The sequence below is a fragment of the Notolepis coatsorum genome (assembly GCF_963971535.1).
Source record: "Notolepis coatsorum genome assembly, chromosome: 19".
NCBI classification, from domain to species: domain Eukaryota; kingdom Metazoa; phylum Chordata; class Actinopteri; order Aulopiformes; family Paralepididae; genus Notolepis; species Notolepis coatsorum.
Genome location: NC_140183.1, coordinates 64,826,296 through 64,840,991, shown reverse-complemented (window position 1 = coordinate 64,840,991; position 14,696 = coordinate 64,826,296). Strand labels below are relative to the sequence as shown.

General features: G+C 47.0%; 1 protein-coding gene across 1 annotated transcript in view; it reads left to right on the top strand.

Moving 5' to 3' along the window:
* Positions 1–7,145: 7,145 nt before the first annotated feature.
* nr4a3 (nuclear receptor subfamily 4, group A, member 3) overlaps positions 7,146–14,696 on the top strand; it is a gene marked incomplete at its 3' end in the record, with an annotated part of 16,807 nt that continues 9,256 nt past the window's right edge. Inside the window, 4 exon segments of the mRNA XM_084336680.1 lie at positions 7,146–7,201; positions 7,778–7,948; positions 13,372–13,839; positions 13,842–14,203. Of these exon segments, the coding sequence (XP_084192806.1) occupies positions 13,374–13,839; positions 13,842–14,203 (828 nt within the window). The 5' untranslated portion in view covers positions 7,146–7,201; positions 7,778–7,948; positions 13,372–13,373.

Genomic DNA, 14,696 nt, shown 5'->3' with positions numbered 1-14,696 from the left:
ACAGACAGACAGACAGACAGACAGACAGACAGACAGACAGACCAGACAGACAGACAGACAGACAGACAGACAGACAGACAGACAGACAGACAGACAGACAGACAGACAGACGCAGACAGACAGACAGACAGACAGACAGACAGACAGACAGACAGACAGACAGACAGACAGACAGACAGACAGACAGACAGACAGACAGACAGACAGACAGACAGACAGACAGACAGACAGACAGACAGACAGACAGACAGACAGACAGACAGACAGACAGACAGACAGACAGACAGACAGACAGACAGACAGGACAGACAGACAGACAGACAGACAGACAGACAGACAGACAGACAGACAGACAGACAGACAGACAGACAGACAGACAGACAGACAGACAGACAGACAGACAGACAGACAGACAGACAGACAGACAGGACAGACAGACAGGACAGACAGACAGACAGACAGACAGACAGACAGACAGACAGACAGACAGACAGACAGACAGACAGACAGACAGACAGACAGACAGACAGACAGACAGACAGACAGACAGACAGACAGACAGACAGACAGACAGACAGACAGACAGACAGACAGACAGACAGACAGACAGACAGACAGACAGACAGACAGACAGACAGACAGACAGACAGACAGACAGACAGACAGACAGACAGACAGACAGACAGACAGACAGACAGACAGACAGACAGACAGACAGACAGACAGACAGACAGACAGACAGACAGACAGACAGACAGACAGACAGACAGACAGACAGACAGACAGACAGACAGACAGACAGACAGACAGACAGACAGACAGACAGACAGACAGACAGACAGACAGACAGACAGACAGACAGACAGACAGACAGACAGACAGACAGACAGACAGACAGACAGACAGACAGACAGACAGACAGACAGACAGACAGACAGACAGACAGACAGACAGACAGACAGACAGACAGACAGACAGACAGACAGACAGACAGACAGACAGACAGACAGACAGACAGACAGACAGGGGACACAGGGGGCATGGTCAACCGAAGTATTGACACACAAGAAAGACTTGTGTGTGGACAGTATGTCCAGGCTACTGGCACCAGTGAAGATGATTAGATATGATAAATAAATGCAGAGTACACACACACACATACATACACACACACACAGTATGTACAGAAATATATGTATGGGAACATTTCTAGCAGATACAGACTGTGAACAGATAGTGTACGTGTGCCTAATACAGAGCAAGCTACTTATAGTCTAAGTATACCGACTGTATACCCCGCTATGTGCAGGTATGCGCGTAAAACAAGCTACATGTCGTCAGGTCAGGTCAGGTGCGATAAAGCTATGGGGGTGACGTCGGGTCTGTGGACACTGACAGGTTATTGTAGAGAATGTTGCAATAAGACTCCACAGTGACCAAACTATCTGGGAGATGCGACTGTTCATTTACTGTTGTGCCAAGGAGTGAAACTACTAGATTATTGTGCAGCAATCAAACACATGCAGCTTGTGCGTGTGTAGAGAGCATTGTGTGTTTGCTTTATACTTTATCTGTTTCAATCATTGCTGTCATTAATTTATTGATGACACATGGTATAGGTTTGACCAACCACCAGAAAGAACGTATCCCTAAACACATACACACTCGCGGGTTGGATTCGAGGTTCCCTATGATCACCGTGTCAAGTCCAACGCGAGGGATTTCCCCAGGCAACCCCATCGTTTCTGGTGCAGCTCGTCTGGTACTCTCTCTCTCTCTCTCTCTCTCTCTCTCTCCCTCCTCTCTCTCTCTCTCTCTCTCTGCGTCTTTACAGTGCCCGCGCCACAAAATTAATAATCAATATATTTAACAGCGTAACAGCGGACATTTCGCAACAACATAACACCTCAGCCACACTCCATCTGCAGAAACTTTTTTATTTTCGATGCCAACATTTGGTGTTGAAGTGTTGCAGACTTGCAGTGCAAAACTTATACAAGCAGTTACATTTACAAACCTGCTTTGTTCTGTTTGTCGGCGCATAATTATCTTCAGATTTAGTTCGAATTGTCCTTATTTCCAACCTTCCCCCCGGTTATGTAAAGGACCTGTTCTGGGGCGAGAGAGATAGCCTACTGCTGCTGCTGTCTATACTGTGCAGCAGCCAACGGCTCGCACTACTAGAATAAACAATAGAATAAACCGCCTCTAGGCCAGTTAGTTTCTCTTTCTGTATGACGGTCTAATCAGCTGACTGTAAAACTATACCCTGTTGGATAAACTGGTTAACGTTAGTGTGCTGTCCTCTGTTGCTGGTTTTATTAGCACAAATCTATAACAAATTTCAAATCGTAGTAACCCGGGGATATCGCCAGGTTGCCCTATGCCATCATGTGAAAACGGGGACAACCTTTATGCTAAAAATACCTGTCTACGACTATATTTGGCTTGGCTGGATCACAATCGCATCTCTAAATAGTCGGGCCCGCCCCGGTACAATGAATGGGTTTCTCTGCTATCTCACATTGCCTCTTCGCCCAGTGCTAAATTTAGACACAGCGCTTGCGTCAATCACGAGCCTCAGTGCGTCAAGGCCTGACCCCGCCTTCGGCAGACGATCATTGGTCAAAATTAGAACGTGGCCAACGCGCTTCGTGATTGGCTGTCGTTCATGTACTGTTCTCAGTGGCTCGAGGAGCCTCGTTTAATTTTGAGCTTGCCGACCACGCCAGGAGCTCGAGCCACGCGGTGTATTTACGAGGATAGCGCCACACACCTGGTGATGATGAAGGTGAGATCAAGACGGAGGTGACCAACCCAGACACAGGGGGTAACAATTTTCTTTTAATAATAATTCTATTGCCTATACTTCCATTCGGATCAGGACCAGGCACACACACCACTCTCTCCTACAATGCACGTACATGCACTTGTACAAGTTTACAGAATCAATGTAGAGACACATCAACGACGTATAGAGTTAAACAGTACCTATGGAACAAGTTCAACAGTACCTCAGGTATGCTAATTGTCTGCTCAAATTAACCACGCCCCTCTTCAGGTCTGATGGGGTTTTGTCAGAGGGGCTCCAACCAGGCATCTCTAACAACAACCCACTCCTTAGTTACCTTACCTTAAGTTAACCATCGTTGGCGACCTCATGCCCCACCATAACCTTAACGTTGAATGAATGAAAACTGTATTTAACAGATTGCAGAATGGGTACAATACAGTATGGCTCAATACACACAATTGTTAAGGGGGTGCAGACCAGAGAAAGACGTTTGTCTTGTTTACATCAGGGTCCCCCATTTTCAATTCATAGTGTACGTGAGATGCCTGGTATTTAGTTATATGTACAACATTGTCACAACATACTTCCTAGGTTCAGACGTGCAAGGGGCATGGTAAACCTATAGGAGAACATAAGTTATACCATTACAAGTTATTAACTAGTGTAACTGAACCAATTCAGAGTTGTAGTTTGTGTATACTTGACAATCTACTGTACATTGTCAGTAAGGTTTCTATATGTTTCTGTCAATGATTTCAGCCCACTTGTTTTAATGCACATGAGTCCACTACAAAACAGACTGTTGACTTTCAAACACAAAACATCAAAAATGGGGGGGGGGGGGGGGTCAAGAAAACAGTATAGCAGCTCTAAGGGAAATATTCTGAATTGAGGAGAATCAATGTTGTGTGAGTCCTCTCTCTCTCCCTCTCCCTCTCCCTCTCCCTCTCTCTCTCTCTCTCTCTCTCTCTCTCCCTCTCGCCCTCTCGCTTTCTCCCTCTCTCTCTCTCTCTCTCTCTCCGCCCCCATTATTATAGATGTTGTATTAGCTGGTCCACAGGGGGACACATATTCAACAGAATTGCAGAGTCTTCCAGAACATGCTGTACACTTCACTGTGCGCCTCCTGTCTCCTCTCTTCCCAGTGATGATACAGTAGCTGTACGAAAATGACCAGAAACAGAAACGGTGTGAAAGGGACAAGAATCTGGCAACGCCTTCATCCAGTGTTTGGTCCAAGGTTTGGAAAAACAGACCGTTCACCTGTCACCTGCGCAACACCTTGACACGTGCCACCTTCTCAGTGCACTTATTCACGTATGATTAGATACCACCTCATTATTACGAAGATGATGGTATGTATCTCATTGAAGAGACTATTTAAACTATTAAAACTTCAGAACCCCGCTCTCTTTCTCTCTCTCTCTCCCGCTCTCATTTAGAAGTGCAAGTTCGCCCGTTGGATTTTCCTCGCCCTTCTCTCATGCAACCATAAAACCAAATCTGCTCTCTGGCACCCTCTCTCTCTCTCTCTCTCTCTCTCTCTCCCCCTCTCTCTCTCTCTCTCTCTCTCTCTGTTCTTCCCTCCCTCGCTCTCCCTTTTTCTGGCACACGGCTTATGTGTCTAGTACTGTACGGAGAAGAGGGAGCTCTACGGCGAGTGACGTCACCTCTCCCATGGCGTCACATTGACGTAGCGCATACCAGCCGCTCTATGTGGAGGCAGGCGCACATAAATGCTCTATTACACTTTCTCCCTCAGACCGCGCACATAAACAAACCCGCGCGTTACAACTTCACATTCGCAAGCATCATCACTGACACGCTCACGGGATCCGACGCAACGCACTCCTTCTTACACGGGAGTCTATTCTACTTTACTTTAGACAAAACGGGAAAAGGACACAAAGAAAAAGAAAACAAAAAACTTTTTTTTGCGCTGCTGCTTCTTCTTCTTCTCCAATATTTATTGTTTTTTTTCTACAACTATTTTGACTTTTGGTGATTGTTCTGGATATACACAGGGTACTCTATATGCGAGGTTATTATTACCACATGTAAAGACGGAATCGCTACAGCAAACCAGTAAGTCATTTGGGTTGACATCTGCGAATGAATGACTTTCTCTGATATTCTATGGAGCTCGTAATGGGATTATTTTACACCGGGGGGGGGGGGGTAAAAACAGACTATGGACTAAAACGTAGGCTACTCTGTGTTCCTAATTATTCCTATTATAAAACATTTAGACGTTTTGTCCTTGGGTCTGTTCAACTTTCCGCGTATAGGCTATATAACCTGTTGATATTGCCCGCTGTGTTGCCGGTAGACAGGGGCTGTGTGCGTGTGCATGGTGTCACCGAGGGCAGATGGAGCCGAATTTGAATTTAATTTGGTCTGGGAAGGTATCATATTCGTTCTGGTTGTCATGGAAACGGGATGCCTCTCACTCTCACAGTGAGTATAGGGGAGTACGGACGCCTGATGAGTCCATAGTATATAACCTACATTCAGACAAGCGCTGGGAGTGGACAAGGTTGGGCGGAAAGGCTATTATGATTTAATTTCCTGCGATTCATGCGATTCCATGGGTTTTGTCTCAAATCATCTTTTTTTAGGGGGGACATTATTCCCATTTATGTGGTTTATAATTAAGACACAGTGTCCTTCACGCGTGTGCGGCGTGTGTGTGTCCCAAATACCCCGATTACGATGAATTGTGACTTTTCCCCCCCCTAGACCTTATATTGTAACATAAATGGCAATTATAGCCAGTGTATTTTAAAAAGCACGCGATTGCCATGTCATGATTCTCTGGTTGGCACTCAGCAGGCATGGGGATTACATATAAAAAGGTGATGATTGTTTTCCAAACAGATTTCATAGCCTATGGCTCAATGGAGTGTGAGCTGTCTACCGACCGGTGGCCAGCCGTAAATGTCAGCCGTCACACTGGCGAGGAGGACACAGCAGCTTCTCTCCCATTAATCGAAGGAAACACAACCAGATAAAGCCATATTAAAAATGGTAACTCTCTGAAATCCATGTTCGACCAAGTATGCGTGTCATTTTGCGCTTAGAAGAAGCAACTTCTAAGTTTTTTATATTTTTTCCAGAAAGTTTTTTCTTTCTTTCTTTCTTTCTTTCTTTCTTTCTTTCTTTCTTTCTTTCTTTCTTTCTTTCTTTCTTTCTTTCTTTCTTTCTTTCTAGTCACACGCACGCACACACACGCACGCACACACGCACACACACGCACACACACACGCACACACACACACACTTCTGACAGGCTCACTCTCGGGGCTAATTTACTGTACTTGTATATTTCTCCAGCCCCCTTTATCTCCCTTCTTTTCTCTCTCTGTTTGCTGGAAGCCTCGCGCTGCCTGGCTTATTGGCGCGAGGGGCTACCGGGGGCTACCGGCGCTCCAGGGCGCGTGCTTCACAGCTCCTGTGCCGTTCTCCTGGTTACCGGTGCGGGCGGCCCAATACCCACCGGTCGGTTGAGAAAAGGCAGAGGGAGAGAGGGGATTTTTTTTCTCTCAACAGAACAAATATTCCACTTTACATAAAGAAAATCAAAATGTTAGCAATTGTGATTTAATAATTGTATTACAACAACAACAACAACAATTTAAATTGCAGATATGGAAGTTTAAGTTACACTAGAGAGATAGTCTATATTTGAGTCAAATGGGGCCTGCATGGAAAATGACTCGCAATAAGAATATGCCTAGACGTTTGGGGCATGTTGTCCTTTGACAAACATATAGAGCTTCGAGAAAAAGTACATCAACAAAGTGCTGCTGGTGGTGGACAGTGACACAGATTCAGGGGAGCTGGCTGCAGGTGTCTGTATAGGCTAACGTCTGATAAGATAAGATATAGGCTTTATTGACCCCCATGGGGAAGTTCAGGCAGCATGGGGGAGGGGAGGTGCAGGTATGGACATGGTAATAGTAGAAGACAATACAGGCAAGGCAATACAATTATAGTAAATTGTAAAAAAAAAAAAAAAAAAAAAAGTAAAAAGTAAAAAAAAAAAAAAAAAAGGTAGTGCACAATATAATCTGACTATATGAGCAAGTAGGCAGTGTAATCAAGGTGCAGGTCAGGGTCTGTACTATATCAGTTATATTATTATTATGCATTACAATGGTGTGGCTCATTACGTCTTGATGATAACGCTGCGAGGAGGGCTGGTCACTACAGAGTACCCGGAGTAGAGGTCTGTGTCACGGGGAGAATGCGTGTGGCAGAGAGGGGGCGCTCGGGGCTTTGAAATCCTCCGTCAGAGGTGCGCTCCGGTCCACAGAAGCGCACGGAATTGTATTCTGTGGTCGAACTTTTTAGTAGAATTCACACCTTCTTTCACTCTGGAGGAACCCTGGCCAAACGAATTGGGAGGTAATCAAGCAAGAAACACTCCAAGAAAAGCTATTGTCTATAGGCACTGATTCAGACAACATTTAAAGGTTATACCTTTGCAGGTCTGTATTATTTATACGCTGTATACAATTATACAGGCCTATATAATCTATTTTATTGACTGGATGTTTAGTTTGATTAATTGCAATTTTCCATTACAATAAAAGGGTTGAAATGGCGTGATTCCAGAGCAGGTGACTTTCGAAGGAAACTTTAAATATGTCATTCGGATATGAACACAATTACCATTTTCCCCATTACCATGCGTCCAATGTGAATTTATTGCAAACATTGAATTTTATTTTAATATATGCCTATTTTTCTTTTTCTTTTAGCGAGTCTATGGATTTTCCACTGATCGTTGCCATGATTCATCTTGTGTTTATGGCATGTTGTACTTTGTGTATAATAATTCCTATATTTTTATTTATTTTTGGTTGATTTCCCATTGTCGTTATTTTTTTAAAACACTTTACACACTTCTCTTCATATTGCGGGACTCAAAGTTGTCCTTGCATTATAAGGTTGCTGTAACTCGTGCGTCTCTCCCTCCAGACCCTGGTTCGGAAGAGCGCGCGCTGCCGAGCTCAGAGTCCCGGCCGTCGTACAGATTTTCCGCGGCGTCCTCCGGATCCTCTCCGCTCCAAGAGACTCATCCCAGCCGCAGACACGCCAGCCCTCCAGCCCGGACACCCAGCACCATTCAGCGCGAAGCTCTCCCACCAGGTACAGTGTGTATAGGCAGCGGCCCCCCTTTGCCCACCGTCTCTCCAATAGTCTTGATCGAAGCTTTTGCTATAGTTTCGCTTACATTATTCTCCTTTTGCTTTCATTCGATGTAGTCGTTTTGTTCTGCTTTCTTCTCTAAACAAATATATATAGATACACGTAGGCCAATGGATCCAAAATGTAGGTGTAAGAGCTGTCTCATAATTTAGCCGAAATTATTGTAAGAGTAAAGATAAATAAAAATAGTAACAATTTAGGCGTTTATCTAAATTCTTCATATCATGAATCGAAATTAGATTGCGTGTGTGTGCATGTGTGTGCGTGTGTGTGTGTGTGTGTGTGTGTGTGTGTGTGTGTGTGTGTCGGTGTGTGTGTGTGTGCGCGTGTGTGTGTGTGTGTGTGTGTGCGTGTGTGTGTGTGTGTGTGTGTGTGTGTGTGTGTGTGTGTGTGTGTGTGTGTGTGTGTGTGTGTGTCGGTATAGGCAGGCGCAGACCATGTTGACATTTCAATCTGGAGATACACTGACAGAAATAGAAACTTCTGAGAGATCAGGCACAAAGGCTACAAAAGCAGGGAGAGAAATCAAATAAGTCACAGATGTAGACCCGTCTAATGAGTCAACAAGGTTACACGTCTTCTGAACCCTTTGAAACAAAAAGAAAGAGACAAATTAATAAGAGTAGGTTGATTATTTTCTGTCTTGAACTGGTAGTGATTATGAGGCTTACGGCTACTTTCTGTTAAATTATCTAAAACAGCAGTCATATAACTGTGTGTGTGTGTGTGTGTGTGTGTGTGTGTGCGTGCACGTGCGTGCGCGAGTGTGAACAGAAGTATCTTAAAAAATCTGTCTCCTCATCGCATGGCCACTATAGATTCAACCTATTTCATAATTCATTGAAATACGAAAATCATTGAATACCACAGGATGTGTGTTTGTTTTTTGTGTGTATTTTTACGTGTGCACTTCATGTTTTGTTTGTTAGATCTATGGCATTCTGACAATGAACAAGCGCGCTCAGTTATTGGAACAGCTGCATTTTGTCCAGTTGAAATGCACTCCTCGAGGTTAGAGACCGCCCCCCGTCCCCCCACTACACGCTACCTGTGTCTCACTGTCTAACGCTGCTTGGGTTGTCTGTCCTCTCACTGCGCGCACACACACACACACACACACACACACACACACACACACACACACACACACACACACACACACACACACACACACACACACATATGTGCACACACACACACACACAGACATATATGTGCACACACACACACAGACATATGTGCACACACACAGAGACATATATGTGCACACACACACACACACATAGAGACATATATATGTGCACACACACAGACATATGTATATGCACGCACACACACACACACACACACACACACACACACACACACACACACACAAACATACATACATGCGCACAGACACACACATACATGCATACACTTGCATGTGCAACAAAGAAAAATGGGCTGGCCTCATGGTGATGGAAGGTTTTCTACCGTTTTACTTTAGAGACAAAAAAAGATCTAACTCTTAATCTATTTAATATATACGTGTGTGTGTGGGGGGGGGGGTGCACACTCACTGGTCTGTGTTCGTTGCTTGTACATCAAATGTATAAAGCTTAAAGATGATAAAGAAGATGCAGTGTTTGCAAAAACAACCCTTACAAAAGTGTGTGTGTGTGTGTGTGTGTGTGTGTGTGTGTGTGTGTGTGTGTGTGTGTGTGTGTGTGTGTGTGTGTGTGTGTGTGTGTGTGTGTGTGTGTGTGTGTGTGTGTGTGTGTGTGTGTGTGTGTGTGTGTGTGTGCGTGCGTGCGTGCGTGCGCGTGTGTGTGTGTGTAGCTGAGATAGGGGCATATGTTGGTAGAATATATACACGTCAGTGTTCTGTTTTTACAGCATTGGTGATACTGTGCTCATAGCCCACATATGGGACTTTATGGCAGGTGACACCTTGAGTAAAAAGAAAAAAATATTACAAACACACACATGCCTGCACGCGTGACTGCACACACACACACACACACACACACACACACACACACACACACACACACACACACACATAAACACACACACACACACTGTAGGCCTATACGTGCGTTAGAGCGTCTCAGAGGTCAACGGGTATAATCGTTTTTGTTCTTTGCAATGTCCTCTCTGCCTTTCTCTCTCTCTCCTCCCTCCACCCAGTCCTCTTCTCCTCACACCTCTCTCCTTTTATTACACATCCAGCTATACAGGGAGCAGGATCAGGACATACTATTTTTTAGGGCAAGGCCCGCCGGCGAAACACTCGTCAGGTATATAGACCTCTTATGGGTATCACGTTGCCGTTTTAAAACACGCTTCAAAACATCCTTTTTGTCCACGTACAAAAGCAGAGTGAATAAACACAGGAGGGGGGCATTTTATGACAAAAGTTGCACAGGGCCCCTTTTCCTGCGCACATGCTCGTTACAGTACAGGACTGGTGAGAGATGACGGCCTCTTTCTTTCTGTCATGGACTTGAGCCACGGCTCCAGAGACATTCATCCCCCGGGCTCTGCCTGCCCACCACAAAACCACAGGCACTACAGCGTTCATCATCACCGACGAGAGTCCCCCATCACTTAAGACTCGCTCTCTCACTTTCTCTCTCTCTCTCTCTCTCTCTCTCTCTCTCTCTCTCTCTCTCTCTCTCTCTCTCTCTCTCTCTCTCTCTCTCTCTCTCTCTCTCTCTACCTCTCCTTATTTCTCTATCTTGCTCTCTCTCGCTCTCTACCTCTCTCTCTCTCTTTCTCTCTCACTCTCTCTCTCTCTACCTCTCTTTATTTCTCTCTCTTGCTCTCTCTCGCTCTCTCTCTCTCTCTCTCTCTCTCTCTCTCTCTCTCCCTCTCTCTCTCTCATCCTGTGGTTGGTTCCTTATGATGTGGCAATAGCTCGCGTGCCCTATAATGCCCTGCTGTGACGCGTGACGCGTGTGTTTTTCACGTGGGTGGGAGAGCTCGTCACTTGTAGGTCATCAGAGAAAAAGCGTACGCACACACGCACACAAAATAACTCGACGACATTGAGACGCAGGTGCCTCGACCGGGCCTTGACTCCGGCGCTCCCTCGCCCACCCAAAGCTCTAGACGCCACGTTACGGAGGTCAACGGGACCTCGACCCCCGTGTCCGGCGCCACGATAAGACACACGTGTCCCGCGGTGAGGATGAAAGGATAAATAAAAACACACCACCGTGACAGATAGACGAGTGTCTCTCCTTATATTGATTCTGGTCTGTTTTAATTAATGGTTTGAATCATCTCACTCTGCTTGAGCCCACAGCTAGCAGGCTACCCTCAGGTATGATTAGATTGTAGTTTAAAACCCTCTAATGAATGTGTCATTCAGCCTGCCTTTACCATGGATGACATTTATTGAGGCTCGGTTCTTCTCACAGGCTATTATTTTTTACCACAAATGTTGTATTTTCAGAAATCATTAATATTATTATTGTTGATGATTTGATTTATGTGTCTAGGCTTGTGATTTTGGCGGAAAATAATACCTTATTCTTTATATTTAATTCTTTATTCGAATCAAATTGATCAATTGAATCTAATAAATTAACATGCAGAGTTTCATGCAGCCCCATCCTCCTCAGACAGGCAGTCGTTTGTTATTCGGGGGATGAAAGTATTTGTTAGAATTCTCAGAGGAGAGGACCCGGGGGAGGGAGGGGCGCGGGACTAACGCGGCCCGTATTTGACTAGATACATATGACGCGCGGGGGAACAGGGGCGATTACGGCAGAGCGCGCGCTGGGCGTCAATGGGACTGTTGACAGTTCCCTGCCAGAGAACGATGAGCAAACACCACCAACCCTTGGTGCGCTGTGGCACTCACGATTGATTACACACAAACACACACACACATGCGCGCACACGCACACAGGTGAACCATGTTATGTAACGGGAGAGTGATGACAGACCATTTAGTAAACCCTCAGATGAGATGGAAGCCTGCTACTGTTAAGTACTGAGTTAAATCACAGCAAAAGCCATGCATCAAGTAAAAGCCAGTCAAACTGGGGTCTACGTCAGTTAGGCTAAAGGCCTGAATGATGCTTCTCTGTCTGTCTGTCTGTCTGTCTGTCTGTCTGTCTGTCTGTCTGTCTGTCTGTCTGTCTGTCTGTCTGTCTGTCTGTCTGTCTGTCTGTCTGTCTGTCTGTCTGTCTGTCTGTCTGTCTGTCTGTCTGTCTGTGTGTGTGTGTGTGTGTGTGTGTGTGTGTGTGTGTGCGTGCGTGCGTGCGTGTGTGTGTGGGAGGGTCCAGCACCACTGTGGGAGTCCTTTTATTATTTAAAGCCACCTCATCTGCTTCATCCTCAAACTAAGTAGGCCAAAAAACACACATACACACACGTACACACACAACACACACAGAGTGTGATTGCAGTGGACAGTAGAACAGACTGGGTCTTGCTTGGTTGCTTTCCTGCAGAACCGTGCATTGATGAACTCTACGCGCTTCTCTAACTGAAACGTGTGTGTGAGGACTGGAGGCCTTTGTGTGTGTGTGTGTGTGTGTGTGTGTGTGTGTGTGTGTGTGTGTGTGTGTGTGTGTGTGTGTGTGTGTGTGTGTGTGTGTGTGTGTGTGTGTGTGTGTGTGTGTGTGTGTGTGTGTGTGTGTGTGTGTGTGTGTGTGTGTGTGTGTGTGTGTGTGTGTGTGTGTGTGTGTGTGTGTGTGCGTGCGCGCGCATGTGAGTGTGTTGTCTGTCCTACCAAACCTTTGCGTTAGCTACACAACGCAACACAACTCAGTGTAGTAAGTTTAAAACCAGGAAACCAGGTAAACGACAAAGGAAAGACCTGCTCGAAGTCCTTCACACTCACGCTTGCTGAACACAGGAGGGGTGCGTTCAGAAGGGGAAACGCTCGTAACGTTACAAAACGAAACCCACACAGCTGACATGATTGTGCAGTATTTCGTATCGAAACAGTTTGTTCTTTTGAACCCTTTTTAGCACTACCCTTGATGTGCATGTGCTGGCCTGTAGGTATGGAGGTAGAGATTGCCTTTATCGAGTGATACGGTGCCAGACGGTTGTCATCCTAATGATTATTTCGACAGTATCTGAAGACATACAGTATCTGGTACCTAATCTCTAGTTCATAAAAGCAATCTCTGCCTTGAAGTCCCGCTTTTGTGTTCGAATCAACGACTGGCTAACACATCACTCCCATCTCCCCCCGCTGGTTGACTAATGAGTGTCGTAGTTGTCTACTAACACACACACACCGAATGAAAGCATCGATGCGTTTGGAATACCAAAGATTAAAATGGATTATTGTGTATATCCAGGTGCCGCTGTCCCGCTGACCTCTGACCCCTTGTGTGTAATCTGTGTGCCTGCAGACATGCCCTGTGTGCAGGCTCAGTACGGGCCCGTCCCTCCCGGCTCTGCCTACTCCGGCCAGTCCTTTGGTTACCAGGGAGACAGCTACGGCTCTGACCTCATGACTCCGGACTACAGCAAGCTGGACCTGGGGGGGGGCGAGATCTCCGCGGCCGCCACCACCTCCCTGCCCAGCTTCAATGTGTTCGTGGAGGGGAGCTACGAGCCCAAGTCCTCCTGCCTCTACCAGATGCCCGCGCACCGGCCCACCATCAAGAAGGAGGAGGAGAGCTACCCCTCCGCCCTGCCGCTGGAGGCCATGTCGTCGTCCTCCATGTACTTTAAACAGTCGCCCCCCTCCACGCCCACCACCCCGTCCCTGCCGCCCCAGCCGGGGTCCTCCTTCCTCTGGGATGACGCCCCGCACCCCCTGGCCCCTCCGTCGCACCCCCACTCCCTGGGCTCCGGCCTGGACACGGGCTCCATCAAGTCCCCCGCTTCCCCCACTTCTACCAGCCCTCGCCGCCCCATGGCGGAGGCGCCGTCGGCGGGTACGAGGGCCTGGGCGGGGGCCTGGTCCGCAACTCCTCCTCCTCCTCCTCGACGCCCCACCCGCACGGCGCGCCCCTGGAGCAGCACATGTACCAGTTGCACCGCGGGGCCGGGGGCAGCAGCCTGGCCTTTCGCTCGCTGGCCCTGGGGCCCTGCGCCCCCCTGCTAGGGGGGGACGGCCTGCCCTCGCCGCCCCCCCGCGGACCCCCGGGGGAGGGCACCTGTGCCGTGTGCGGAGACAACGCCGCCTGCCAACACTACGGCGTGCGCACCTGCGAGGGCTGCAAGGGCTTCTTCAAGGTAAGGACACGTCTCCCGTCCGCTGTCCCTCAGAGTAACGCCTCCTCTCCTCTCTTACCTCTCGTCACTCTCATACATTTAAATACTATGGTGGAAACGAGACTCGTCGATCATATCGTAGACAGATCTTCTGATCCAAATAGGTTTAATAGTAAAAACAATCAATACAAATGACATGTGGGTTAAATGAGCGTCGGCTGAGAGGAGTGCTCACCTCTGGCCAGCTATAGGAGACACTCAAGAAGAGGCAGAGACTTATTGATCTTAAGCAGAGAGAGGGTGGGGGCTGTAGCCTTTGGCCTCTCAGCTGGGTGTGAACTAACGCTATTGTTGGGGGCAACCGAAGGGATTCCTCAACAGCATATAATGTTGTGCAATGTGTGCACTCAGGACTGATTGAATGTGCGCACTCATGACACACATACACACACAAACGCTTCCAAATGCCCTGAAACCTAAAAATATGGACAAGCCCTCGGTCTGTCTCCGACTC